The 27,818-nt window shown below is 49.7% G+C and overlaps 1 protein-coding gene across 1 annotated transcript; it reads right to left on the bottom strand.

Annotated features, from left to right (window-relative positions):
* Positions 1-484: 484 nt before the first annotated feature.
* On the bottom strand, positions 485-6,279 carry LOC117021811 (protocadherin-8). The gene is made up of 3 exons (XM_033105203.1): positions 2,339-6,279; positions 1,964-2,171; positions 485-1,443 (listed from the first exon to the last, which is right to left on the bottom strand). The coding sequence occupies exons 1-3, from the start codon at positions 4,967-4,969 to the stop codon at positions 1,070-1,072; spliced, it is 3,213 nt and encodes a 1,070-aa protein (XP_032961094.1). The 5' UTR covers positions 4,970-6,279; the 3' UTR covers positions 485-1,069.
* Between the last annotated feature and the right edge of the window lie 21,539 nt (positions 6,280-27,818).

The following is a 27,818-nucleotide window of genomic DNA, read 5'->3' on the forward strand; positions in this document are numbered from 1 at the left end:
CATGAATTTCAGCCTTTTTTGAAATTAAAATCCTAATCTTGTAAGAGCTTCTTTTTGATAGTGACATCCCTAATATGCTAAGAGCTCCTTGGGACTATGTCTTCTTCACCTCAAAGCCCAGTTCCTAGAGGAATTACTGACTGCAGTTAGTAAAACCGCTACTGATCTGGAATTAGTAAATGAATAGCCCAAACAGCTTCTCTTGACTTTCTGGTAGATACTCCAGAAATATTTGTTGAATGAGTAAGTGAGGGGAGAAAGTTTTTAGAGTCCCTAATGTTTATGGATAGGCACATGTTATATGAAATCAACAAATATTTTTAATACTTTGATGAGACTTTCCAATACTTGAATCCCACAAGTTTAATATTGCTGTGAACATTAATAATGCCCAAATAAGCAGCCCTTGAAAGATTTAATTCTGGTATTCAAATTATTTGTGAATGTCTAACCGTAGGCAAGTTCATGAAAAGCAATTAGCAGATTCTTCAAACACATGACAACTCCTTTATTACTGTGCTTATAAGTGACACGGTTTACAGAAAACCAAATGTAATTAAATAACATTGAACTTGAAATCTACCACAGACTCAAGATATACAAGTTATACTTGGCAAGGCAAAACTTCTCAAACACTAGGTTGTTTCAGGTAAAAGATAAATTTCCATTAAGTAATTCCAACACGTTTTTTTTTTTTTGTCTTACAGACATTTCCTTTGGCAATAACTTCCACTTTAGCTTTTATTATATAAAAATATAACAAAATTTCATTATATACAAACATTACATTACACAATGTACAGGTTAAAAACACTAAGAAAATGGCAAGCTGCAATTAAAGTCAATAGCATGGTAAGAGAAATGAACTACGGCACACATTTCATAAAAATTACATTAACTACATTTTTGTTTGCAAATACCAAACAGTACCAATGTGATTGGAAATAGCTTCCAACAACTTCATTTTAAGGCACATCTTGCATATTTATATATACAACACTGAAACCGGTCAATAACTTAGGGGCTTCTCAGAATGACCTGTACATGTGTGAAGACATGCAGCATAGGGTTACACATTTTCATTGGCTTCCTTCTTTGGGGACAGGTACCTGCCAGGGGAGGACTGGTAGAGGGGTACCCCGATCTCCTGCAAGTCTGGGAGCCTTCCTGGACGAGGAGGGGAGAGCAGAGTGACTGTCCTGTCATAGTCTCTGTGCAGCACTTTCTCATAGACGCTCTGCAGCCCCACTGTCTTGGGCAGCTGGGCCTGGTAGTAATTGTCCCTGCGCAGAGGATCACGTGGCAGTGACGTGCTCTTGCAGAAGGTCGACATCTGGGCAGGTGGGTGAGGCGAGGGATGCGTGTTGGGCCCTCCGCACGACGGGCTCCAGCAGCGGTCAGAGTGGCCCAGGATCTTACACTCAGCAGTGCACGCCCACAGTCCTAACATAAAAGAGAAAGGAAGAGAGCATGGATGTTACTGAGATTTAGGCATTTAGCCTCCATCTTCAGAATGTCAGACAGGGTCAGGACGGCTGAAAAGGAAAGCGTGCGTGTATGAAGATGAACGCCAGTGATTCTAGATTTGAAAGGAACGTTGCTTCCTGAAAAGCGACCTAACTCCAACTTGGCTCTGCTTCTTTTACTGGAAGCAAAATAATAATAATAATAATAATAATAATAATAATAATAATAATAATAAATTGATAAGCACAATTCCCGTCCTCAGATAGCTAGCATCCCCCTTTCCTCTGCCTACCAGGATGGGGCTGTGCTGAATTCAAGTGATAGAGCTGCCTCGACGTGGCGCTTTGAAATTCACCATTTGAGGTCTGCCGGGAACTGGAACTCCGGGACTGGAAAAAGTGGGGAAGAGTGGGGCTGGGAACGGAGATTGACAAGAGGGACTGGCAAAAGAGGAGGGAGAGGAGGAATGCTGAACTTGGTAGGAAAGAGTCCTCACCACTCTGCATGTGGTTGATGAGATCCTTTTTCAGAGCGTCCCCGCTGATGTCGGAATCGCTGTCGTTGAAATCACTGTCCCCTTTGCCACTATCTTTGCCGCTGAACTTCTCTGCTTCTCGGCCAGAGATGGTGTTGAAAGAGTGTCCTTTCCACACCGCCACAGGGGGCGCAGGCTCCTTTCTGAAGCCGGGAGAGGCACCGTAGGGCTGCAGCAGGGAAAGGGGGGAGCGGGGATGAAGGTTGGACACGAAAAAGAAAACAAGTACGACAGGTTAGGCATCTCCGACGCACGCGCACCGAGACCCTTCCAGTCCCTTCCCCCAACCTGCCCGCGGAGCATGGAGGGGGGCGCCCAGCCGAAGGAAGGCCTCACCTCGGCGTGCGCGCCGCGGAGTCGCTGCTGCCCCTCGAAGTGACAGGAGCTTTCCCCCGTGGCGCTGCCGCCCTCCGAGCCCGGCACTTCGGCCGCCGCGACCGCGGGCGGGGGCGCGTCGGCCGCGGGGCTGCCAAAGGGCGCTTTGCCGCTGCCAGGGAAGGTGAGGACGTCGAACATGTTGGGCCTGGGCCCGGCTCCCCGGGCGGCCTCCTCCGGGGAGCCAGGAGCCGAGGCGCCGCCGCCCGCCGCCCCGGGCCGCTCTTCCCGGCGGGGCCCCCCTTTGCGCACCTCCTTCTTGCGGCGATTACAGGTGGTGGCGATGGCGATGATGGCGGCCAGCAGCAGCGTGCAGCTCCCGGCCAGCACGATGATGACGATCAGAGGCGTGTCCCATTGTAGCCCGGGCCTCGACGCCGCGAGCCGCGAGCCCGGCGGGCGAGAGCGCTCCGGGCTCCCGGCACTGGCGGGCGCCACCGGCCCGCGCCCACCGCCTGCTGTCACCACGAAGCTGACGGTGGCGGTGGTGGAGAGCGGGGGACGGCCGCCGTCGGTTATGACCAACAGAGCCCGGAACACTCGGCCTGGCGGCTCCTGGGAGAGGTCGCCCGTGAGCACGATCTCCCCCGTGCGGCGGCCTATGGCGAAGGCTTCTCGCGGCTCCTGCTGCAGGAGGTCGAATGCCAGCTCCCCGTTGGCGCCTTCGTCCGCGTCCCGGGCCTGCACGCGCGCCACGGCTGTGTCCCTTGAGGTGCGCCCGGGGACTGCCACTTCCAGGGAGCCGTTGGCCGGCGCCGGGTGCACCAGGACTGGTGCGTGGTCGTTCTGGTCCAGCACTCGCACTTGCACAAGGGCGCTGCTGGAGAGCTGAGGGGAGCCGCCGTCGCCAGCCTGGATGCGCACGTCCAGCTGGCGCAGCGTCTCGTAGTCGAAGCTGCGCAGCGCGTAAATGGCTCCGGTAGCCGGGTCCACTGAGACATAAGTGGACACTGCGCCCCCGGAGCGGCCCACCTCGGCCTCCAGCAGCCGGTAGGTGACCTGGCCGTTACGGCCCAGGTCCGGGTCCCGGGCCGCCACCGTGGCCAAATAGGAGCCAGGCGGGTTGTTCTCTCGCACCGACACCTCGTAGACCGGTCGCGTGAAGAGCGGAGCGTTGTCGTTCTCGTCGCCCACGCGCACCGTGTACGGCCGCACAGTGCGTAGCGGGGGCGCACCGCGGTCCTCGGCCACCAGGGTCAGGTTGTACTCGGCGATGCGCTCGCGGTCCAAGGATGCGGCAGTCACCACCAGGTAGCTGCCGGCGTAGGCCGGCTGCAGCCGGAAATGCTCGTGCCCGTAGAGGGCGCAGCGCACCTGCCCATTGGCGCCGGAGTCCCTGTCCGAGGTGCTGACGAGAGCCACCAAGCTCTCTCGCGCCGCCCCCTCTGGTACCAGAGAGATGGCACCAGCCTCTGGCGTCCCGGGCCCGGTCGCCGAGGTCGCGTCCGCCCCACCGAGAGCAGCGGCGGCAGCGGCAGCGGCGAAGGGCGAGGCGGCAGGCGCGCCCGGGGCAGCTAGTGGGGTGATGGCGATGTCCGGCGCGTTGTCATTGACGTCTCGGATGCGCACGATGACCTTGCAGGTGGCGGCGCGGGGCCCAGGGCCACGGTCCTGCGCCCGCACGTCCAGCTCGTAGGTGTCCTGACGCTCGTAGTCCACGGGTCCGGCCAGGGTGAGGCGGCCCGAACGCGGGTCGAGACGGAAGAGGCGGCGCGCCTCTGGCGGGGTGCGGGCGCCAAAGGCGAACACCACGTCGCCATTGGGGCCCTCGTCGGGGTCGGCGGCGTCCAGATCGAGCAGCAGCGAGCCCACGGGCGCGTCCTCAGCCAGCTCCACCTCCGCCACCGCGCCCTGCGGGAAGGCCGGGCTGTGGTCGTTGGCGTCAAGCACGCGCACGCTGAGAGCGGCTGTGGCAGAGCGCGGCGGGCGGCCGCCGTCCTGGGCCACCAGCTCTAGGCTGTAGGAGGCCTGGCTCTCGCGGTCCAGCTCCTGCAGCAGCACCAGGTCAGCGCACTGGGCGCCGTCTGCGCGCGTCTGCAGCTCTACGCGGAAGGGGCTGTGCGGCTCGGCCAGGCGCACACTCTGCAGCCCGTTGGCGCCCACGTCCTCGTCCACCGGCACCTCCAGGGGGATGCGCGTGCCTACGGCCGCGCCCTCGGACACCTCCACCGGGATCTGGGCCCGCGGGAAGTGCGGCGCGTGGTCGTTGACGTCCCTCACCTCTACCTCCACGTGCACTAGCCGGAACTGCTCCTGCGAGAAGCTGACCACGTCGAAGGCCAGCACGCACTGTGGGGCCTGCCCACACAGCCGCTCTCGGTCCAGGCCCGCGTCCCCGACGGTCAGCTGCCCGTCGCCCTCGCGTACCCGGAGCAGCGAGCTGTTGAACTGCTTCATCAGGCGGAAGCTTGTGTCTCCGGATACTTTCATATGCAGGTCCTCAGCTAGGGTCCCGATGACTGTGCCGGGGGCGTCCTCCTCGAAGGTGCTGTATCGCACTGTCTTGCTCTGGGCCACTGACAGCACCCAGCAGAGGCTGAAGAGCTGCAAGGGGAAAAGGCAAGGGCTGCCCCTGCGCCTCACTGGACTCATGTCGCCAGCTCCAAGTGCTATTCCAAAAGGCTGAAGAAGAGATTCCTTTCGGGTTTGCAGATCGGGGAGTGAGTCCCAGGCTCCTCGGAGCACGCTGTTCGCGAGCCCTGTGCGGGAGAATTCTGCCGGCTGCAGATCCGCGGCTCAGTCTGGCTCTGAGGACGCGCGGACCCGCCTTCACTCGGCACCTCTCCCTCCTTTCTGCTCTTTGGCGCTGCGCCGCCGCGCGCCGCCTCCGCTTTTATAGCCGTCGATATGCAAATCACCCGAGCCAGGCAGCCAATAGCGACTTCGCCCTCGCGCCCCTCCTACGCCAGCCTCTGACAATCCCTTTAATGTGAAAGGCTTAGAGGGGAAAACAAGAAAGGAAAATTAGAGAATCTTTCCTTTGTTTCTTTAACTCCTTTTGCCTTTTCCCCCTTTCCTGTCAGCGCCGTGTGTGTAGCGGAGTTGGCACAGGTTTTGTTTATTGTGCCCCTCGCGTGACGGCTGCTTGATCCAAGAGCAAACGCGCTGGGATTTCGCCCCCTTGGCTCAGGACTCCCCCACCCACTCTCCGCATTTTGCACCTCGGAGGCTTCCAAGCTCTCGCAGCCCCCCTCTCCACATTCATGCTCTTGTCGGTGAGGCTCTGCTCGCCTTCTTTCAGCTTCCCGCGACGCCCGGAACAGCCTCTCGATTAAGGAGCCCAAAGGAGAAGGGAAAATTGATTTTATTCAAATTTGTGTCCGCAGTTGTGTTTTGCTCGTGTGAGCCCCAGTGATCAGAGTTACCGCTTCCCTTTCAGAAGAGAGCCCTGCGATGTGTTAGTATGCATGTCACTGTCCAAATGGCTTTCTTAAGCGCCGGGCGCTAGCCGGCAAGGAAAAAAAAAGTTCCAAATAGGATTTAGCATAAGCTTGAGGAGATTTGGAAAGGTTTCAAAGATCAGACTGTATCAAAGGCTTATGAAGCCCTCGTTAGCAGTGGAAATAGAATGGCGTGGCAGGCGATCCCATTGGAGGCCCCAATGTCTGTATTATTTCACAGTGACAAGCTAAGGGGAGAGAAAGTTGAACAGTTTCCACGGTGGAGTTGGGCTAACTTGAATATAATGAGCAAACGCCACATGTATCCATTATGTTCCTCTATTCATCCCCAATCACTGCCATAACTCTCTGGCTAAACGGTGATGGGCGCTGAATTCCACACAATACCCGGCTCATATTAAAGTGCATTTAGAAAACTTTCTCTCCCGATGCCTTGTTCCGCCTATTTAGAGGGTTTTCTTTCTGTTCTAATAAGGCCTCTCTGGGAAGCAACACTTATCCCGTTCCAGAAGAATAAAATCACAGCATGATGTTGAAACCTGGCACGAACCTGGGGGAACTTAACCATCTGCCTAAGAAAGTGTGGAGCTTGGCAGCCAAGCTCTGGGCTGGGCGGGCATCGCGCTGCCCCCACAGGTATCCCTCCCCCAGCATCTCTGAAGATCAGGGAGATGGGGCTCCAAGCAGGAACAAGACGAATTCTGACTGATTCTTGTTCAAGAGCTTTATTGAGCGGGCTATGCAAATGCACACGAAGGAGGAGAGGTAACAACAAAAGTCACCCACTGAGAGAAATATTTTTTCAAAGGCGATGGATTTGATAAGCAGACTGCATTCGATAAACGTTCTTCTGAATCTTGATTTCAGTCCTGCTCTCAACATCCTATCTGTCTTTTCTTTTCCCTCAAACCCGAGTGAATGAATGTGTTTTGGGTTTTTTCCAGAAGAGAGACAGGAGTCCTCTGAGAGTAGGGAGACCAAGCAGGGAGCTGGGTGGGCCAGTGGGGGTGGGGGAGGATGAAAGAGGTGCTTGAAGTTGCCTGAAAGCAAAAAATGCAATAAATAAAAGCTCGTGAGACTGGGTGTGGGGGGGGGGTGGGCGGTGAAGGGTTGGGGGCTTCCCTGAGTGGTCGTGCCTCTCCGTTCCCTTTCCCATCTCCTCCACCTTGCGGCCCTGGGAATGCTAAAAGCGCGAGGCCAGGCAACTGCAAACGTGCAGGGATGTGGAAAGCGCGACGCCCCCTACAGGAGCCCAATTGTCAGCCAGCTCTTTCACAGCTTTTCCCTCCTAACTTCTATTTAAAAGCTTGATCTGTCTCTGCTCCCGCCCAAGAGACATTTTTGCGAGGGTTATGCGCAGCCGAAAAAACTTTGTTTTTTTTCTGAGCCCGGAAACTCTCTCACTCTGGCCTTGGGCTTGCTGGTGACCTTTGGCGCTCCCAGGGTCTCCTCCTTCACCAACCGCGTTCCCGGGTGGACCCAGATCCCCACAGATTTAGAGCTCGGCAGTCGGACATAGGCCTCCCTGCTGCCACTCGCGTACCCAGGAGAAGTCTGGCCGGCGCAGAGCGGCTGCTGCTAAGCGGAGAACGTGGGGAGGAGGGGAAGAAGGGAGAGCGCAGTAGGGCTGGAGTCGCAGAGGAACGATGTCTTATGTTGTTCCGGTGACTAAACACTTGCCCAGGGGCCAGCCACGAGTGGCTGCGAGCCGGACCCCACACCTGCGCTCCCTGCGCCCCGACCCCTCTCAGTTCTAGGCTGGACCGCGGGAGCCCAGCCGTGCACTGTTTAAATTTGGGGGTTAGAGGAGAATTTGAATTCACCTTGGCAGGAGAATCTGAACTACCTAATATTTTTACTCAAAGCACTTCCACGTCATCAAGCTCTTTCTCAAGACTGAAATAAACGAAGGCGTGCTGAGGCGGGGTGAAGAGGGATGGATGAGCAGGCAAACGCCGAGGGGCGGGAGGACAGGTGTGGGGCAGCTACCGTAATAGTAGGTCCAAAGCATTTTACCCTCTGCCAGCGCCTCGGCCACTCGGAAGTGGCCGAGACAGCGGCGGCGCCAGGCAGCGCGGAGCGCGGAGCGCGGAGCCCCGGGCTGGGATCCCGGGAGGAGAGCGCCGAGCCGGGGGCAGGGGAGCGGGGGAGCAGAGCTGCTAGCTCCGCGGCTGACGCCGGCGCGCGGAGGCCTTTCCCAGCCGGCAGCAGAGGTGTGAAGGCACGCGAGCAGAGTGAGCTCCCGCCCCCGCCTCCTGCAGCCGCCAGATTATGGAAATACGATTTAAAATAGCGCATCAGCGCCTACAGCGACTCCCCCCGGGAAGCAAAATGTCAGGGGAGCTGGGGCGGGAGGAGTAGCGGGCGGGGAGCGGAGCTCGCCCTCCTCCGGAGCTGATCCGGCCCCACAAAAGCCGCTCAAATCGACTTGTTATCATACCAAAGGCCTGGACTGGCTCAAAGGAGCCCCTTTCTGTCGGTGTTAGCAACTTCGCCGGCAACTGTCTCGAAATCCTGAGAACAAACACAGCCCCACAATGGCCGGCGTTTTCTCGGAATGCAAATGTTGCGGGCCTCGCAAAGCTGGGGTTCTGTTACCGAGCCTAATGCCCGCATTGTGAAACTCGCGTGCAGACCCCGAGATTGACACGGGCGTCACGTGACGGATTAGGGCTCTAGGAAAGTTCTCAAAGCGGCGACAATGGGGAGGGTGGGGGGGCTCAGCTTGATTTAATATCTCCCACAGTTTAGCGGGCAAGAAAATGAGGATATGTTCTCATATGTAATAGGATTATCTTTTCCATTTCAAGTTCTATACAGCACGTAATTTATTTTTAATTAGGATTATATCTACCAGGGAAGGGAACTAGACTTCGCTGGAAAGTGTAATGCTAAGGACGGATGGGTAGAGGGGTTATTTTTTAACCTTTTAACCTAAAAAAAAAAAAAAAAAAAAATCTCAGGGCTCAGCGTTTTTCTTCCATGGGATAAACCATCTCACGCCATCGGATAAACCGTCCAGGGAAGTTTGCTCGGCCAAGCAAAGAACAGAGGCAGCTCTTCAGGGCTATCCAATTCATTCTTATAACTGAAAGCAGACTTTGTAGAAATCTCTTAGAAGTCCTAAATCCTTGGGTTTTACTGGGGTTTTGCTCTCTAGAAATGTAACCAAGCTCTTTTCTACACTCCAAACTTTATGTTTTTAAAAAAGTGTCCCCTAACCGTTTTGGGGCTGTCGTTATTGTCATAATGACTTTTAAACTTTAATACCACACCACAGAGCAACATCCTCCACAACCCTGATTCAAATTCAGCAGTCAGACAATGAAACAATTTAGGGTTGAAGGTAACTGTTATTCAATCATTAATTTTGCATTGATTCCAGTACCAGATGCTCCCAAACCCTGGACTAGTCCCAGGTCTTGGGCCCCTGGTGCTTTTGTGTGTTCTGTGTGTCAGAATGCTCTGGGATACCCACTTGACTTGATAGGAAACTGACTGTTGACTTCAGGCTCAGGGGTCATCCTACTTGGGTTCAAATCTCAACGGTACCACTGATTTGCTGTGTGACACTGGGAAAGTTACTTGATCTCTCTGTGTCTTAGTTCTTTCATCAGCAAAATAGGGATAATAATAGTACCTTATAAGGTTATCTTGAAGACTGTGTAAGATACAGTATCAGGTGGTTAGGAAATCCGGAACACATGTTAGTTATCATTTTCTTTTAAAGTACAGGGAAGAAACATCAGAGGCCATATAATCTAAACCTCTTATTTTATAGGTGAGGTATTTGTTCAGAAAGGAAAACAAAACAAAACAAAACAAAAACCCTCCCACTTCATGACTGCTTCTTTACTGTAGTTACAACTGTCCTTCTGATTCCTTTTTTCATTTTTTTCCCTCCTTCTGGAAATACTAATAGATACAGTGGTAGGTGTATAGATCCCCCCAAAAAGGAGAAAATAGCCATGTGAGAGTTCAATTAACTTTCATGTCCTCACATCACTTCAAAGTCTTTTGGTACCTTACTCTCTGGTTAAGATCAGATGATGACAAAATAGGCGTTTCCGTAGACTTTTTTTTTGTAACCACCCATTTCCACAAAAGGCATGTATCATGACTGAAGCCACCTACAGATACAAATATTTAATGGATAGCAACCCATAATACTGGGGAGAAACTGTTCAGTCGAGAGGAGCCTAAGGAGACATGATGACTACATGTAGTGTGGTATCCTGGAAGAAAAAACATGACATTAGGGGAAAACTGAGGAAATCTGAGTAAAGGATGGACTTTAGGTAACGCTGCGTCAATACTGTTCGTTAATTACAACAGGTGGACCACACCAGTGTAAGAGGTTACCAACAGGGGAAATTGGGTGCGGAGTGTATGGGAACTGTCTACTATCTTTGCAACTTTTCTGTAAATCTAAACTGTTCTAAACCATAAAATTTATTTATTTATTTATTTTTTAAAAGAACAAAAGGAATCGTAGACCCTGCCCTCCAGCCCTGAGGCAGGGGAGCTAGAAGCTGGAGGAGACATTAGTTGGTGTGAGAAGGGCAGTGAGAAAGGCCGACACTGTTGCTGATCCCAGGTGGCTGCCCCCAGTCTTCGGGAGAGTGGACTACCTGGACACTCGTCAAGGGTCCCAAGAGCAGCGGCTGGGTATGCACTGCCTGCCTCCATGAGCCCAGAGAAGTGCCCCATTTTGCTGGGGAGGGGCAGTGCTCAGGAAAAGCTCCTGGGGGAAGGTGACTTGGAGCTGAGTTTTGAAGGATGAGTAGAAATTCGCTAGGGATATGAGGAGAGAGGAAGCGGTGGAGCCTTCTCGAAGGAACAGCAAATTCAGGGGCAGGAAGTTCTGAAGGCTGGGATGCAGGATGCTATGAAGGCCTGGGTAGGATCATCGGGGTGAAGAAAGCCAGAGCAAGCAGGTAGGTGCTTTACGCACTTTGTTGAGGAATTTCAGTTTTATCCTTAAGGCGATGGGGAGCTGTTGGAGGATGTCTCCCCTGAAATCAATAGGCTCAGTCGGGTAAAAAGAGGGTGAAAGAGGAGGGGGAAGAGAAGTGGAGCGAAAAGCCTAAACTGGTGCACTGTAATCTTGGAGGGAGGGGAAGCGCAACCCTCTCAGACGACTAGTTAGGGAACAGTGACTAGCTAGTTAGTGGTCCAGCTGAATCCCAGGAGACTCAGGGCCCAGAGGCTGGCATCGAAATGGCACTAGCTGTGGTCTGTGGGTTCAGCTAGAGGACTGTTTCCTGATGTGCCAGTCCTTCCTTCTCCTCTAGCCAGGGGGCGCTAAAGCCGGTGGTGCTTCAGGAGCCAGGTTGGTGATGCTCCTGCCATCACCAGTCCTCTGGGGAAGCTTCAGCTTTCTGAGCAAAAAAACCAAAAATAACTGCCCCCCAGTCCCACTGCTGTCCACTTGCATCCGCCTTGGAAGCAGACATCTGAGAGAAGGTTCCAGGAGGAACTGCTTTCTCCAAGACAAACGGGGGTGGGGATGGAGTGGAGTGTCCTCAGTTGGTCATGGCCCAGGGGTGTGGACAGACAGACAGCCGTCCCTTTATTGCTTGAGCATTCAGCGTTGGAGGAGGAATTAGAATTTCCCTGGAGCCTTTTGGTTGGAAAGTATGGGATACTGCATGTGGCCTGGGCTCCTAGGACCTTGTTTATGGTTCATGGGCCCTTTGAGGCGGAATTAGAACCTATTACAGTGTTCAGGGTGAAAAGCAAGAGGTTTTAGATAACCAAAGGAGCCCTCAGCAAGGAGCGAAGGAACCACAAATCGCTGCTCACACCGTGCACAGGAGTTCTGGAGTTAGACAAATTGGAAGGATTAATTGCTTTCAGAGCTCAAAACATGTTGCTGCAAATTTGGGGTTTGTTATTAATAAATCTCACATGATTCAAAAGAAATTAAAGCAGGAAGCTAGAGCCTTTTCAAGGCAGAGAGAATTTTAATCATTGACTAATCTTTTTTTTCCTTCCCTTGATGTCATTGTTCTGTAAGTGCAGAAAACTTCTGACTCAGGCCTTCCTTTGCATCTGCTGGCTTGAACTGGCCGCTCCAAGTGGGTCAATCCACTTTTGAAATGGAAATGCAGTCTGCAGGACTGCCTCATCCTCAGAGCCCTGGGACCCGGGCCCCACCAGGGTATGGTGGAGCCTGGTGTTATAAATTTCTCTGTAGATCTGAGAACAGTTTTAGGCCATTGATCTCATGTCACCCAGCATCGAGATGGAGTGACAGCTGATAAACTGCATGGTGACAGGCTGCGGCCTTGGGAAAAAAAAAAAAAGTCTAGGAAAAAAAAAAAGAGCTGATGAATTAGTTATCCGCCACCCAATTCCTCTCACCCTGGATTTTTTCTGAATATTTTTGAAGCGTTTATTTTCAGGTAATTTTACAGTTGTCTTTTTGTCCTTCAGAGGGGCTTTGGTCTATGAAACCTCTCAGGGAATTTAAATAAAATCATTATTATACATAAGCTCGACAGCCCCGGAAGTCCCCAAAGCCTTGCTCAGGCCTAAACCCTTAGCAGGCTTTTACCTACAGGGGCAGGAAACTGGGATTCAAATAAGCACCTGAATTAATGCCAATTAGTGATTCTTCAGCAGCCGGCACTCCTCAAACACGCCATGCTTTAATAGGGGCCAGTGGGAAAGGCGAACATTGGTGGGAGTGGGAATAGATGGGACGTTCCCTGGCCAATATTTAAAAGAGTATTTTTTTCCCCAAAACTTTTTGGATCCTCTCTTGATTCCAGCTCCTCTATGCAAAGGGCAGTGTGAATCACATGTTAGTCCAGGAAGGCCTGGGCACTGCAGAAAGATTTTGAGGAGGTGAGGTGAGAGGGCCAGGGAGATTAGGGGAGTGTGGCGGATCATTTGTGTTTGCGGATGAATAAAGGTTGAATTCTTGCCGCCCTGGCTGGGGGCTCTGGCTTTGGTGTCCAGTGTGGGAACCCAAGATGGGGAAGAATGGGCTGCTCCATGCATTGAACTGAGAGCCCTCTCGGGCACGGCCGGCCGTTCTCAGGGCATCAATCTTGCTTTGCTTTGCCTGGGGAGCCTTGTATAGAACCCATGGTCTCAGGGGACTAAGAAGAGGGTTAGATGGAGGGATCAGAGCCCCCACAGGGAAAAATAATGTGACAAGCTGTCAGAACATGGCGACTGGGTGACTCCTGTTCCCTCAGTGGTCAGGGGGCCCTGTCAGGCCCAGCATCCTTCAGGGCTGGGAGCCTGGAGGAGGGGACAATATAGGATGTATGATGGATTACACACCTTTCCATCAAGCCCCAGTATAGGCTTTTGCTGGCCTTCTGGAAAAGGAGGAGTGGAGTGGCTTTTTCCAGGAGTGGAAGGTTGCAAGTAGAATATTTTTGGGTGGGGGGGCGTTCCAGTGATAAGGAGCCATGGAATCTATAGGGATCAAAAAGGCTGCTTGCTGAAGTCAACTGTACAGTAGGTCACCAGGAGGAAATTCAGGGGGTAATAGCAAAATACAGCATGTCAAAAAAAAAAAAAATAATAATACAGCCTGTCAAAGTCTGAGGTAGAAGTTCCTTAACTTAGAATAATTGTAGCAGTCAGATGGGCCAGGTTGTGCTTCAGTAACAAGCAACCCCCAAATCTTAGTGACCTAAAACAACAAGTGTATTTTTTTTGCTTACTCTGCATGTCCCTGACAGTTGGGATGATGTTTTGTGTGCTGCCCTCACTTGGGGACTCAGACTGATGGAGTAGCCACCATCTGGAACTTTGTCCTCATCATGGCAGAAGAAAGAGAAGAAACTGCATTGGCTCTTAAAGTTTCTACCCAGATATGACAGACTTCACGTCTGCTTACATTTCTTGGTCCGTTACAAAGTCCTGGTAATGTAGTACAAAGCTCATTCTGTCCAGTCACTGGAAGACAGGCTTGAGGGAACAGAGCAGGAGGGCTGGACAAAATCCTTAGACAGACCATATGCCAAGACATGTGCTCTGAGCTTGCCTCTCATTCTCAGGTTTTGGACATACCATTACTTTCTCCTCCTCCTTCTCCTTCTCCTCCTTCTCCTTCTTTAGCAGCAGGAAAATAGCAGTTGGGAGAAATGCTGGTCAAAGGCATATGTGTCTCTAAATTGAAGGAAGGTCAGAAATAAATTAGAAGTGTCCTCATGTGACACATTCCTTAAAGTATAGGCTAAATTATAGCTTCAGACTAATTAGTGAGGAAATCCCCCAAGAGTGAAAGATTGAATATTGGTAATAGGATTACATGTCCTCTCATTCGTGCTTGGGGAAAACTTGTATAAAGTATCTTCATTAATCAGAATCCTAATGGTTTTTACTTTTACCACCATCAACTGACTACCAGGATCGAAAACATTTTACTAAACAACTTTCAGAGTGTGAAACTGCGTTCTGCTGAGTGCTTTGCAGTTGGGTTATACCATATGCCTTTCAGGGGGTTAACAATCACGTGGGTGGAAGTACTCAGGGCAGCTAAACAAACGCGGAGAACAATAAGAATGAGAATATTGACACTCTGAAGAATAAATGGTTTTCTGCAGGGTATTCAGTAGAAAAGGGATCATGAACAATATTTAGGAAGAATGGAACCAGGAGAATTTAGTTCATTATCGTGTGTGCCATCCACTGCTAGACACCGGCATATAAGCTTTTGCCTTCTAGGACATTCTAGTCTGTGGGGAAGGCAGCTGCACCGTTCCACAGTTTTAGTGTAACATGGTTAGTGATAAATTTACTGACAAATGCACAGGAGAGAGGATCAGATTCCAGGAGCTCACATAAGAAGGGGAGGAGATGGTTTCGGGAACTCCTTGTGGGAAGGAGGGGGCTATTTTAGGCCAAACACTGGACTTGGGATTCAGCATAGGCGTAATGGCCATTGTGTACTTCCAAAGACCTATTTATAACCACCAATATCCAAAAGACCCAGGGACTAAAATAGCTTCTGTTAGACATGAATATATTATAACAGCCACATCTTTTTTGAAGTAGGCCAGGTATGAGCAATACATAAAATAACAATAATTTAAATTAGAATTTAGAGAATTTAAGGGGACACAGGGATGCCATGCTGGGATTGTGGCCTAAACACTCTGTTTCCAGATTCGTTACGTGAAATAGATCATTCTTGCTCCAACCTGTCTCAGATTTGAGGTGAGGGTTCCATGATCAAAGGAATGCGGAAGTCTTTCATGACTGTAAAACATTACATACATCACGCCACAGTGCTGACAGGGATACTTAAACTAAAGGGACATGGAGCCAGCTTCACAGGCGTGTGGTGGGTGGGAGGTGGCGAGGGAAGGCCAGCAGCTTGGGGCAAGTGCTGAAACGCAGCGGAGACACTAGATCTGAAGTCCATGGAGATGTTTTCAGCAGCTTGGGTCCCAGAGGTGGAGGGTAGTGATAAAGGAAAGAAGGGTGGTGCTCTGCTTAGCTGGGGAGGGGAAGGGCTAGAGGCTAGATACGGGTTAGAGAAGAGGTTGTTCACTGCTTTATCCTCAGTGCCTGGCGTAAGGAAGTCACCAATGAATATGTACTGGAATGAATGAATGAATGAATGAATGAAAGAAATAAGCATCTCCTTCAGTTGTACCAGGGGATGAGAAGGACTCCTTGCCTCCACACAAATGCAGGAGACTCCTGGTTAATGTTTTTCAATATGTACGCATATGTATTTATGTATTTAGTTTTACCCAGCCCCCCACCCCCCTGCCCTTGGCAACCATCAGCTTGTTCTCTATAGGTCTTTTTCTGTTTTGTTTTGTTTTGTTTTTTTAGATTCCACATGTAAGTGAAATCATATGCTACTTGTCTGTCTCTGTCTGACTTATTTCACTTAACGTAATACCCTCTAGATCCATCCATGTTGTCACAAATGGCAAGATTTCATTCTTTTCATGGCAGAGTAATATTCCATTATATATATATGCCACATCTTCTTTATCTAATCATCTATCAGTGGTCACCTACATTGCTTCCATATCCTGGCTATTGTAAGTAATGCTGCAATGAACATAGGGATGCATATATCTTTTTGAATTAGTGTTTTTGTTTTTTGTCAGATAAATACCCCGAAGTGAAATTGCTGGGTGGAATGGCAGCTTTATTTTTAATTTTTTGAGGGAACTCCATACTGTTTTTCATAGTGGCTGCACCCACTTACTATCCCACCAGTGCACGAGGGTTCCCTTTTCTCTATATCCTTGCCAGCACTTGTTATCTGTTGATATTTCTGATGTAGTCTTCTGGTTAATTTAGGAAGTGTGAGTCGAGAGAGGTGGCCAGAGCTGACCCAGTGTCCGAGATTCACTCACCCCGGCATCTCAAGGCCAGTCAGGCCAAGGCTCTGTGCCTCAGACAGCGGGACTAGGAAGTCAGGATGCCACTGCACAGGGCCCCAGATCCAGGCTGGAAGGACATCCTACCTGTGCTGCCTGCTCCAGGTTCCATCCCTGCAGACATTTGGCTCCTCTTCCCGGAAAGCCCGCAGGATGATTCCAGTTCCCAAAGGTGGGGCTGGCGGCCTGCCACCTACCTGCTCGCCTTCAGGCAGGTGGAGGCAGCCTCAGCATCCGGGATTCATCGGATCCTGCTTCTTTATCTGAGTCTTTATTGGCATCACTCTTTCCCAGCCTTCAGCTCAGACGTAATTCTAACTCATTCATAGATAAGCTCACATTACATGTCATTTGTCAAAATCACATTCATTTATTAAATTCTGTCTCTAGGACAAAGGGGCATAGTCCAAACATCTTGGGAAAGTTGTTACGTATCGTACATCCTTCTCGTATGTCCTGGCTGGCTCTGCATGTGTCCTGTCCTGCTCTGTAGGTATTCTCCACGGCTGAGAACGCAGTCCTCTGCTGAGAATAATAGCAACACTACTTCCAATCATGGTTATGGGTGTTGAGCACTTGATTTTTGCCCGACATTGAGCTAGGCAGTTCACATAGTTAATTTAATTCTCTCAACAGCTTTGTAAAGTAGGTATTATTATGACAAGTTTCAAAGAAACTGAGGCTCAGAAAAATTAAATACTGTCCGCAAGAGCTCCCAGCTGGATAATGCCATGGAAAAATTTAAATCCAATTCTAATGGGGCGCTTTCTATTGTATGGAGCTACACCCCAGTTTTCACCACTGTCTCTCTCCAGAGGACCATCTGCTCTTTTGGTTCCTCTGTCCTCTCCTAGAGGTCCCTCCAAAGTTCTCAAATGTGCAGGACTCCAGCTTTACCATCTTCAGCCCTGACCCCTCTCCTGAGCTCCATTCTATGTCTTTCAGTTGGGCAGTTTGTTTGGATACCCAGCTATTATTTCCCAGACAGCTGGCAGGAAACAAAATTCATCCCATCACTTCTCCAACTGGTTCTTTTTTTTCTGATTGCTCTCTCTCTGTCAGTAGCACACACTGTCTTCAGGGTTTTTTTTTTGGTTTTGATTTTTTTAAGTTGTGTTGTGCTCCAAAATGTCACTTGCCTCTTATATCTGACTTCCTAACCTATGGTCTCCACCCTTTGTCAGGGCCCTACCACTCGGGCCTGGATGATTGAAATAGCTTCTGAAGTGAGCCAGCTGCTAGAATGCACAGCACTTTTGTGTATATTAGGAAAAGGCTCCCTGTTCTCTGAATGGATGCAGTCCCATGCCAGGGCACATGACTTGGCAAGCAGAGCACAGTCAGGAGAACTTGTGCAGTCAACAGCCTGTACAACTGTGCACCGTGACCCCAGGAGTGAACCTTCTCCATGCCTCATGTTTCTCCCCCTTCAAAACATTTTCACATAAGGTAATTTTAAAATGTTCAGCAACTGATACGGCACAGGCACTGACCAATCAGAATGGACACTGGCCTTCGCAGGATCTATAGTCTTCAGGCTGAGCCAGATTGACTCTTTAATTGCTGGATTGTGGGAATTTGCAGTAACTGGAGAGAGTCTATGCTGACACTTGGGAGTTCATAGCAGTGGATTTTTACCAACCAGTACGGCAATATTTTAGTAGTATTTTAATAACTGACACACCCTTCCCGGTGTGTGTGTGTGCTGAATATTACTGCTAATCCCACTCTGAGGAACTCACCACAGGTCTCGGTCCAACTCCATTCATCCACAGTGTGTGGATATTTCCCACTTAGCAAGCGCCAATTTCTCTTGACAACATGACCTCAACTTAAATGATTGCTTTAGCATAGGCTTAAATTTAGGTGTGGTTATTATTAGAGAGTTCGGGCTATTTGCAGACATACCTCAAGGGGGCGCTCAAGATGTCCTCTTCTTAGAGAGCAATATGGCGATAGAAGACGACAGAGGAGAGAGAATGCAGAACGGGGCGTCAGAGTGATTCAATGTGTGAGGAGGACTTGACCTGCTATTAATAGCTATGAAGATGGAGGGAGGGGGCCACAAACCAAGGAATACAGATGGCCTCCAGAAGCTGAGAACCCCATCCAAAAGCCAGCAAGGAAATGGGAACTGCATAGAACTGAGTTCTGCAAACAACCTGAAAGCAGATTCTCCTCCAGAATCTCCAGTGAGGAACCAATGCAATCCTGACATTTTACAAATGCAGTTCTAGATTACCAGAGACTAAGGAGACATGATAACTAAATTTAACGGGTGGTTCTTGATTAGATTCCGGAGGTGGGTAGGGTAGGGGCAATTTTTAAAGATATTGAGGAAATATTTAAAGAACTGAGGAAATCTGAATTCGGCACCTGTGTTAGATAATAGTATTTTATCAACATTAAATTTGAGTGTGATTAAAAATGTCCTCCTCTTCCCAAACCTCCCAAGTACTACTATTCCACCTGCTCCCCTTCCCTTCTGCCCCCCGACAGGAGGAATCCCAGACTGGGGTCAAGACTTAAAGGGATCCACAGAGATATGCAAATGGGCTACAGGGTAGAGGAGACACACAGATGTTAATTTTGGCAGATGTTTAACACAGATGTGAAACCTGGTCATCCCTATATCTCTCTATCGAATATCGTTTTATTGCTTTTCTCACAATTTCCCGTTCCAACAGGTAGTCAGGCTGTTGGTATTCCCTTGACTCTGAGGATTTTCACTGGGCTGAAAATAGAAGCTGCTTGAAGAGCCCAGGGGAGAAGAGAAGGTGGTATACTTCTGGGGTGTGTTTGGAGTTTTCTCTGTTAGGAAGGAAACAGGTGGCCTTGGAGGAGGTGGTGTATCTAGGGAGTCTGGTGCTCCAGCTCTCCTAGCCTCACCTGAAGGAACCATATGGTGTCCTAGTGTACCTGGTGTCACACATGGATGGCAGGGATCACTGCAGCAGCCCCTTGGGCTTTTGCACAATCTGGGGAGTGGGTCCTCCATACTGACTCCAGTGTGTTTCTGACCATTTCAGCAAGATGGTGTTTTAGAGTTAGATTTAATGAAGAAAATAAAGTGATGGATATTTCTTTCACACCTGTAGTTATAAACAAAGGTTTATAGCTGCCTTAAAGTTTTCTTTAGGCCTATCTTTTGCATCTCTATCTCTTTGCCTCAACTCATCTTCTTTTTCACTGTTTCTCGCTCCTCCCACGTGGCTGGTGTGAGGGTCTGGGTCTTGATTGTCTGCCTCAGAGGGGAGCCTCTCTGTGCAGTGAGCAGAAAGAGCAGAGGCTCAGAGCAGAGGAGCAAGGAGCCCTGGCCGGGCCAGCTCTACTGCAGTCAGTAGGCCGAGGGGCTCACCTTCCTTTGGGTCCCATTCCACACCTTCTTCCTCATCTGAGAGCTGAAACCTAGGGGCCAGCATCAGTCATGGACCTGGGGTAGGAGCCAAGAAAGCCAGTTGTCCTGTCTCTGTCCAGGCCCTGAGCCTGAGGCTGTAAAAAAGGTCTCTGACCTTCTCCTCTTCATCCTTAACAATAGAACCTGAAGTTTTAGCAGGGCACATGGCCATCTAGAACCAAGATGACATTTCTCAGCCTTCCCTGGAACTAGGTATGGCCAGGAGACTAAATTCTGGCAATGGGATGGAAGCAGAAATGTCCTGTGTGATTTTGGGGAAATGGTCTGTGTTGCTGTGACCTTATTTGTCCTTCTTTCTCTTTCTGTCTAGAATAACAGTTGGCAAAGCTCTTCTGTAAAGGACCAGTAAGTATTTCCAACTCCTTGGGTCATATCATCTCTGTTGCTGTGACAGAGTTCTGCTCTTGAACCTGGATAGCAACTACAGACTATACATAAATGAATGGGTATGGCTGTGTTCCAACAAGACCTTACTTACACAAACAGGTGGAGGATTGCATTTGGCTTGTGTGTGTTAGGTAGTTTGCCCATCCCTGGTCTAGGATGCATAGGTGGTGGCTGGAGCGAGAGCAGCCATATTGGACCGTGAGGTGGAAATCATATACTGAGGATGGCTGAGAAATAAGCAAGAAGGAACCCGAGTCTCCAGTTTTCACGAAGCCACCCCGTGAGCCCTCTGGATTTCATTTATGAGAGAGAAATAAATTTCTACCTTGCTTAAGCTACTGTCAATTGCAAATGAGCCTAATCCTGACTAATACACCATTCATGTGTGGTTAAGCCCAAAACATGAGATAGGAGACTTGAAGAATATGGGCTCAAATCTCTAGCTGGAACGAAGCATGCATTTCTTAGGAGTGTGTTCTGTACTCTGAATACCGCCCGAAAGTTCCACCTATCTCTATTAAGCGAGGCTACAAATCAAACTTGGCAATTGATCTTTGTGTGTTGCTCATCACAAAGTGGTGAGTGGCATCCATTGAAAGTCCATGTAACAGACTCGCAGGATCTGGGGGTTCGCAGGATGGAACATTCCATGGCAGCAGGCTGCCTCTACCAGCTCCACACACTGGAACCCAGCTCTGACACCTGCTAATGAGATTTACAAGGTACAGATGCACTGAGTTTTAACCCTTTGCTTTGTTTGTTTCTGGCTGTCAGCTGGAAGCTGTCCATAGAATCAGCAGTATTGGGAGAACCTATGGTGTCCTGTGGTAATTCTGTCGATTTCGTTTCTTGCGTCTGAGGGACTGACTGCTGAATTCCTTGAGGAAACCCAAAGCCCAGTTCCTACAACGTGGGAGTCTGACACAAACTGAAAGAATCACAAGGTAATAGGAAAAGAGCTACAGAAAAACCTGCAACTTGGCTCTGACTCCAAGCTGACCCCTTGCTAGGAGGCTTGTCTACTCTTCTGGAGCTGCATGCAATGCTGTCGCCACATCTGGGTGCAGACTTCTGGTTTATGGGAGGCGTGGGTTGTTATTCCTGGAGAAGAAGAGGCACAGTGGTGATGTGCCCACACTGTCTTCAAGCATTTAAAGGTGTGTGTGTTTGTGTGTGCATGTGTGCGTGTGTGTGTTTGTGTGTGCATGTGTGTGCGTGTGTGTGCGTGTGTGTGTGTGTGTGTGTGTGTGTGGTGTTTCATGAGGCAGGTGTGGGCAAATTGTTGCCCATATTTCATGAAAGAAGGTTGAGGAATGGGCTCCTTCTAAACAAGAGACATAGATTTTGATTAGACCTAAAGAAGAAAATTTTAGCCTTTAGAGTGATGGACATTGGGGAGCTTATGAGAGGGGGCCAAATCCCTGACCTGAGATGGTGCAGGATGGGGTGAGGAGCACAGACTTCAGAATCACACAGGCCCAGGCTCACATCCTGGCACAGTCTCTCACTCGCTGATTGGCCTTGGACATGTTGCTCAACCTCTCTGTGCCGTAGTTCCCTAGCTCACAGGGTGGTTTTGTGATGACTGGGGACTCAGGCCATCCTCAGTAGACACTTTCACCTCCTGGTCCAAGATGGATGCTCTCACTCTAGGCGCTGCACATGCGCTCCAGGCCAAGGATCAGCAAACTACCACCCTTAAGCCAAATCCAATCCTCCGTCTGGTTTAGTCGGCAGATAATAATACTGCTGACTTGCCAGGGATGCTCTAAGGAACTGATGTAATAAAGCTCATAAGAGGCTCTCCCAGTGTCTTACCCAGAACAAATGCTAGGAAAACATGCAATGGCCGGTGAGATCTCACTGGCCATGTGTAGTTCAGACATTAAGCCTAAGTGAGGCCGCTTGAACACTGCCTGGTGTCTGTGCAGGTTGGATTGCACTGAGGACGGGGACAACTTCCGTTGTGAAGGCTTTTCTTCCTTCATGTCTTCATCTTCTGGATCGTAGGTCCACGCTGTCTCTGGAAGCCTTCCCTGGCTTCCCTGGCTTGGAGAATCTTACCACTCACTCCCAGGCCCCCATGGGCCTTGCTCTGTCACACAGGTCTCAGCAGCTGCTGTTCACGGTTTATGGGATCATTTGGCTAATGCCTGTCTCCCCTACCATGGCCTCTACGTTCCTAGAGGGCAGGGCTATGTCTGTTTTTCTCATCCGCGTACCCTCAGCAGCCAGCAGATGCTCAATAAATGTTTGTAGCATGAATTAGTAAATAAAGGCAGTGTCCTTTTGGTTGTATTTTCATCCTTCCTTTCTGTTTTCTCAGATCAATTTGCATAACTATTTTCCTGACATGACTGGCTCTGCCCTTGGCCCCGAGCTTCATATGCCCATGGCTGGGATGGAGGTGGGTGGGGGTGGGAGGGTTGTACCTCAGTGAGCTCCAACAGATCTGGTTGTGGAGGCAGGAGGCTGAGCAGAGGCTTCTAGAGCGTGTAGGGTCAAAGTCTGGGGTTCTGTCAGATAGCAGGAGAATTTTGCTTCAGACAGGCTGCTGCATACCTATTTGTTTTCAAAGGCTTTGGGCTAATCAGAATTTCAAAGGATACTTTTAAATATAATAGGATTCTACCTGAAAGAGCAATGATTGAGGTGGTGGAACTGTTTATTCCTCTAGTTGCTATTCTGGGCTTGTAGCAAAGATAGCTAGGGCCTCCCGATTTTATTTTCATTCCTGCACAAAATGAAAAATCTAATGGGATGGCAGGATGGCGGTGATGGCAAGTCCACAAAGAAATATTCCACCGAGCTCCTTGCCTCGTTATTCTAAGGAGAACAGAGGAGTCCTGAAAGCAAACAGAACAGTGTCGTTCTTAGCAGACTGGTCCTACCATGTTTCCCTGAAAATAAGACCTAACCAGAAAATAAGCCCTAGCATGATTTTTCAGGATGACATCCCCTGAACATAAGCCCTAATGCATCTTTTGGAGCAAAAATTAATATAAGACCAGGTCTTATTTTTGGGGAAACACGATATGACGTAGAGGTCAAGTGTCCTCTTCCCTTCCCCAAAATAGCCTTGGTGGGTCAGACACATCCTCAAACACGACAGAATTTTCTGTAGAAAGTGCTGAAAATCCCCCTTGGAGTTAAAATCACTAATATTAACACTTTTCATTATTTTTATAATTGTTGCTTCTGACCATAGTAGTCTTGGGGAAAATTGTGTAGAAGAAAAAAATACCTCCACCCAAAAACAACCCCTTCTCAAAATTGTGGCGGTGGGTGGCTGGGAACCTAGGAGAGTACGCACATACATACAGCACTTAGAAAGACCTGCACCTTTTCTCAGACTAGCTGACACCCTATCCAAAGAAAAATATTGCTTTTTCTGCAAATACTTGGGACTGAAAGCATCTGCAAAGGGGTTTCATAGAAGCTTTCTGGGATCGATTGAATGAAGCCATCATTTCAGAAATTTGCACGGAATTAGAGCAGGTACTGTGTTTTTAAGAGTGGTGTTGAAGTTTTGACGCCCTGCAAGTTTTTGCACATAGCCAAGAAATGGCGGAAGCAACACACTTCTGCTTTGCACGTAAAATTGTCATTTCCACACGCAGTTGTTTTCTAACCAGGTTCCAGGTGCTACTTTGAGATGCAGTGGAACAGAAAGCCCATCGGCCCATCTGAACAGCAGACACATCAAGTGATAGCTGGGGGGTGGCCTGTGCAGATGTGTAAGTGGGGCCTGTCCTGCTGGCTCCAGGTCCAGCATTCAGAGAATGAACTCAGAGCACGCAGCCCCCAGGGGTAGACCTGCTCTACCCCTTGGCCATCCTGGAGGCTGCATCCTTGATTTTGGTTCTCGGAATCTAACCTTGTGGAAACAGTTACTGAAATGTAATGGAAAGCCTGTGAAAAGAATGATGTATTTGGGCCACTTCGATAGTTATCTTAAAAAGCTGTGCCTGGGCATTATTCCGGAGAAACTACATTTAGTTCTCACAGAGCACACATGCTTGAAGGGTACAAATAGTCAACTCTGCTATTTAAAAGCATCCAGGGCTCTTGCTGTGCCTTTTGTTGAGTGCAATTGCATTATCTAATGAATAATCAATGTTTAGCTGATACCTGAGGCCCAAATACTAATTCTGAACTAAATTTACTGATTTGTTCTCTGTTTCTGATCTTTACCCCCGAGCTTATTCTCCTAACATGGAACCCCTCCTTGGGTGCTGACCTCCAGCCCATCAGTTTCAGAGGACATCCAGAAGACCCATGTGCCCTGCAATAGCGGATGGTAAGATTTTTGGAGGGATGGACAATACATATATACTATTTGGCCCACCTGTGATTTTAATCTGCTATTACTTTTAGCTCCTTTATTTTTTCTCACTCATTCATTTATTCCCTCACTCAGCAAATATTTCTTTGCCAGGGACTCTGCAGGAGCTGGGCCTGAGGAATGATTTTGGTTCTGTCCCCGCCTTGGGGAGTTCGCTGTCCTTGCAGTCCCAGGATTTGGCAGTAACTGACCTGGACTTTGGGCTTTCTCTCTCTCTGGGTCTCAGATGTTGGAATGGACCATGCCTCTGATTTCTCAGAGCCTCTCGATTCAGGGTCAAGGCCCGGCTCTCCTGGCTCTGGAAAGTTTCTCCATGTGTTTAGTGATGTCGCACTGCCCGGTGGTGGCAAAGTCGAGTGTGTTGATTCCACACTACAGAAAAGAATATCTTTCATCGTTTCACCTGCTGGAGCCCAGCGTGGTCTGTCAGAGTACCTGGAAGGAAAGGACCACATTTTATTCATCTTTGCTTTCTCAGCTCCTGGCACAAAGCCTAACATGTAGTAGGAACTCTGAAAATGAATAGTGTCAATGGATGTATCTGCTCAAAGTTAGGTCTTACTTCAGGATCAATGCGGCCATCTTCCCAGATGAGGGGAAGCTTTATTGTTCCAGCGTATTCTTCAGCTTCCAAAATGGAGACCAGAAAGAGCGATGTGTCGGCTCCCCAAGAATGTCACCAACAGAGCTTATGTTCTCAGTTCTGCAGGCAGTCGTGGACGAGGATGAACACCCTGCAGACGGGAGCTGGCCGAAGTGGCTACACTCAGAAGTTCGGGGACCAAAACGATCGCTGGTGGGGAGTCCCTTCTACATAGCTCTCTCTGGAACCATTTGTTGAACCATTTGTTCAACAAGTAGTATGGGAAGGTCTGTTCTGGTTATTGGGGGTATAATTGGGAGCAAAAGAGACACATGTCCTTACCTTCATGCAGCATATCGTAGAGTATTTGTGTAAGGGTGTGTGTGTGTGTGTGTGTGTGTGTGTGTGTGTGAGAGATCAATAAACAAAATAAATTCTTACAGGGTTCATTAGAAAGTTTCAAGTGGTATGGGGATGATTTTAAATAGAGAGGGCAGGAAAGTCTAATTGAAAAGATGACATTTGAGGAAAAGAGCTGCAGCTGGTGAGGGAGTGGGCCACGTGGATTTCCAGGGGAGACCGTTACAGACTGAGGGAACAGGAATTAAAAGGCCTGAGGCGGCTCGGGCCTCTGTGTTCTGGGAGCAGCCAGAGCCTCGTGTGGCTGGAGGTGAGGGGCCGCAGATGGGAAGGGCCTTTTGGGGACGGGGAGGAGCAAACAGCACCCGTGTGTCTGTCCTTACTCGGCACCTGTTTGGGGACCTACAGGGAATCTGAATCAAAATCTGCCAAAAAAGAAAAAAGCGGTCTGCAGTGGCCTAAGAGGAGGGAAGAAGACTGAGATTTCTCTGCTCCCAGTCTGGTGCTGTATGGGTCAGGGGTCGGTGCTTTGGAGAGTTTAATGAAAGTATTGTTTACAAATTGAGGACAGAGGGTAGGGAGAGTGAGAGGGCACCAGTGCAGTGCCAAGGGGTGGGCCATGCCAGGCCGTCCCAGTCCTAGGCCAGAGGGAGCAGTGGGGCCGTGGCCTTTGGTTGACAGTAGAGGCAGTCCCTGGCAGCTGACACGAGCCAGTAGGAAATGCCCGCACCCATTTCTTCTTTCCTGCTCGTGTTTTCCATGCGCTGCCTTCAACGGGAAACGGGAGGTCGAGGGGACTCGTTGCCATGTCCCACCTGGGTCCGCCTTCTGGCTTACAGAGCTGGATGCGAGGAGCATGGAGGGTGGATCTGAAGGGGTGAATGGAAGACGTCTGGCACGGAGTCTATAGAGAGGCGGGGGTGTGGGGCCGAGCAGAAAGTGAGACGGAGACACCGCGGGCTCTTTGCCGTGCTCTCCCTGCTGCCCAAGGAGGACCACCATCGCGTCTCAGCCTGATGCCCGGTGGGTGCTCCCTTTGGAGTGATGCTCCCCTGGGCAGCAGACTCCGTCCACTGCCGCGTGTGCCCTTGCCTGTGCCCACACATGGGAGGCGGAAGATGTAGACCTGCTGCTTAAATTGAACGAAATTTAAAAAAAATAAAAATGATGTATATGTAAGGTGTGTAGTGGGATGATTTGATGTGCGTACCCACAGTGCAACGATCCCGGCCGTCAAGCTAATGTACAGAGCATCTCCTCACGTAGGTACCTTTTTCCGTGGTAAGAAGGCCTGAAACTACTCTCAGCACATTTCCAGTATTCAGTACTGGAACAGAACAGCATATTATTAACCACATTTGTCCGGCGGTATGCCAGATATCTGGACTTATTGAGAGGTGATTGCTTCCTTGAAGGCAGAGCCTTATTATCCTTGGCCAACGTGGGACCAGACCAAGCCCGTCTCGCAAGACTGCAGTCGACCACGCTGCTCAGTGCCCATGATGTAACCAGGAACATTCCCGGGCAGGACAGCGGAGCCTCAGAGCTGCCGCTGCTGGAGGACTTAGAGTTCCTCACAAACTGTCAATGGCACTGGGAATTATTAGGTAATGTCTCGATATCCGTGGGCTTGTTTTCTTTGGTTATAGAACTGACTTTGAAATTGTTGATACGGAGGACTGGGAATCTTGCAAATTTCATCACTCCAGATAGCGCGCCAAGTCCGTAATGTGGCCGCCTGGCCGTCTGGAACTGGGCCCCAGCCTACGTCACTGCATTCATCTTGTGGCCCTCTCCCCGCGTTCCCTGCAGCCTGGCCACCCCGGAGCCTGATTTCTGGGCCGCCAAGGGCCACGTTCCTTTTTACCTCTTGGCCTGCCTCTCTGATTCCCTCTGTCTCCTCTTTTGTCTCCTCCTCTGGACACGTGGCTGCTTAATTTCTACTTAACAAGTCATTTCTTCATGGACGCGCACTCTTGACATTCTGGACAGGCCTAGGTCATCACTTGTGTGCTCGCATAGCATCTTTCTCATCTAACACTTCTCGCAACTGTAATTGAATCCTTAACTGACTAATTAGTTGTGTAATGTCTGCCCCCTTCCTCTATTTGATTGTGAGCTTTGATTTGCTGCTGTCCAATGCCGGTGCATAGAAGACACTCTGTAAATATTTGAGGGACTATTGACCAAAAGCTAAAAATGAGTTAGAAGTGGGTGTACACACACTGCACAGAGAAAAAATAAGAAGAGGCATAGATTAGAAAGGACATATTTGCCTGCCCTCTTCCCACCCCAGCCTTTCTTGGTATTGGGAGTGCGGCGATGTCGCAGGCAGTGACAGACAGCCCTGGAAAACGGGGAGCAGGGGCAGGCAGAGATGCCTAATCCATTCCCCAGACACCTGGAGACGATGACGAAAAGCTGTTGTCAGATGTCTCAACACTGATCTCATGCACTCTAGCAAAACGAAATGTAGTCGAGCAATATCAACAGAAGAAAGCCTTAAAAATGTGAGAATAGTAAACCACCCGCTCTGCTGACTGATTTGCAAAGGTCCAGCTTGAGGCCTGAAGTGAT

Source organism: Rhinolophus ferrumequinum, chromosome 4, assembly GCF_004115265.2.
Source record: "Rhinolophus ferrumequinum isolate MPI-CBG mRhiFer1 chromosome 4, mRhiFer1_v1.p, whole genome shotgun sequence".
Lineage (NCBI taxonomy): Eukaryota > Metazoa > Chordata > Mammalia > Chiroptera > Rhinolophidae > Rhinolophus > Rhinolophus ferrumequinum.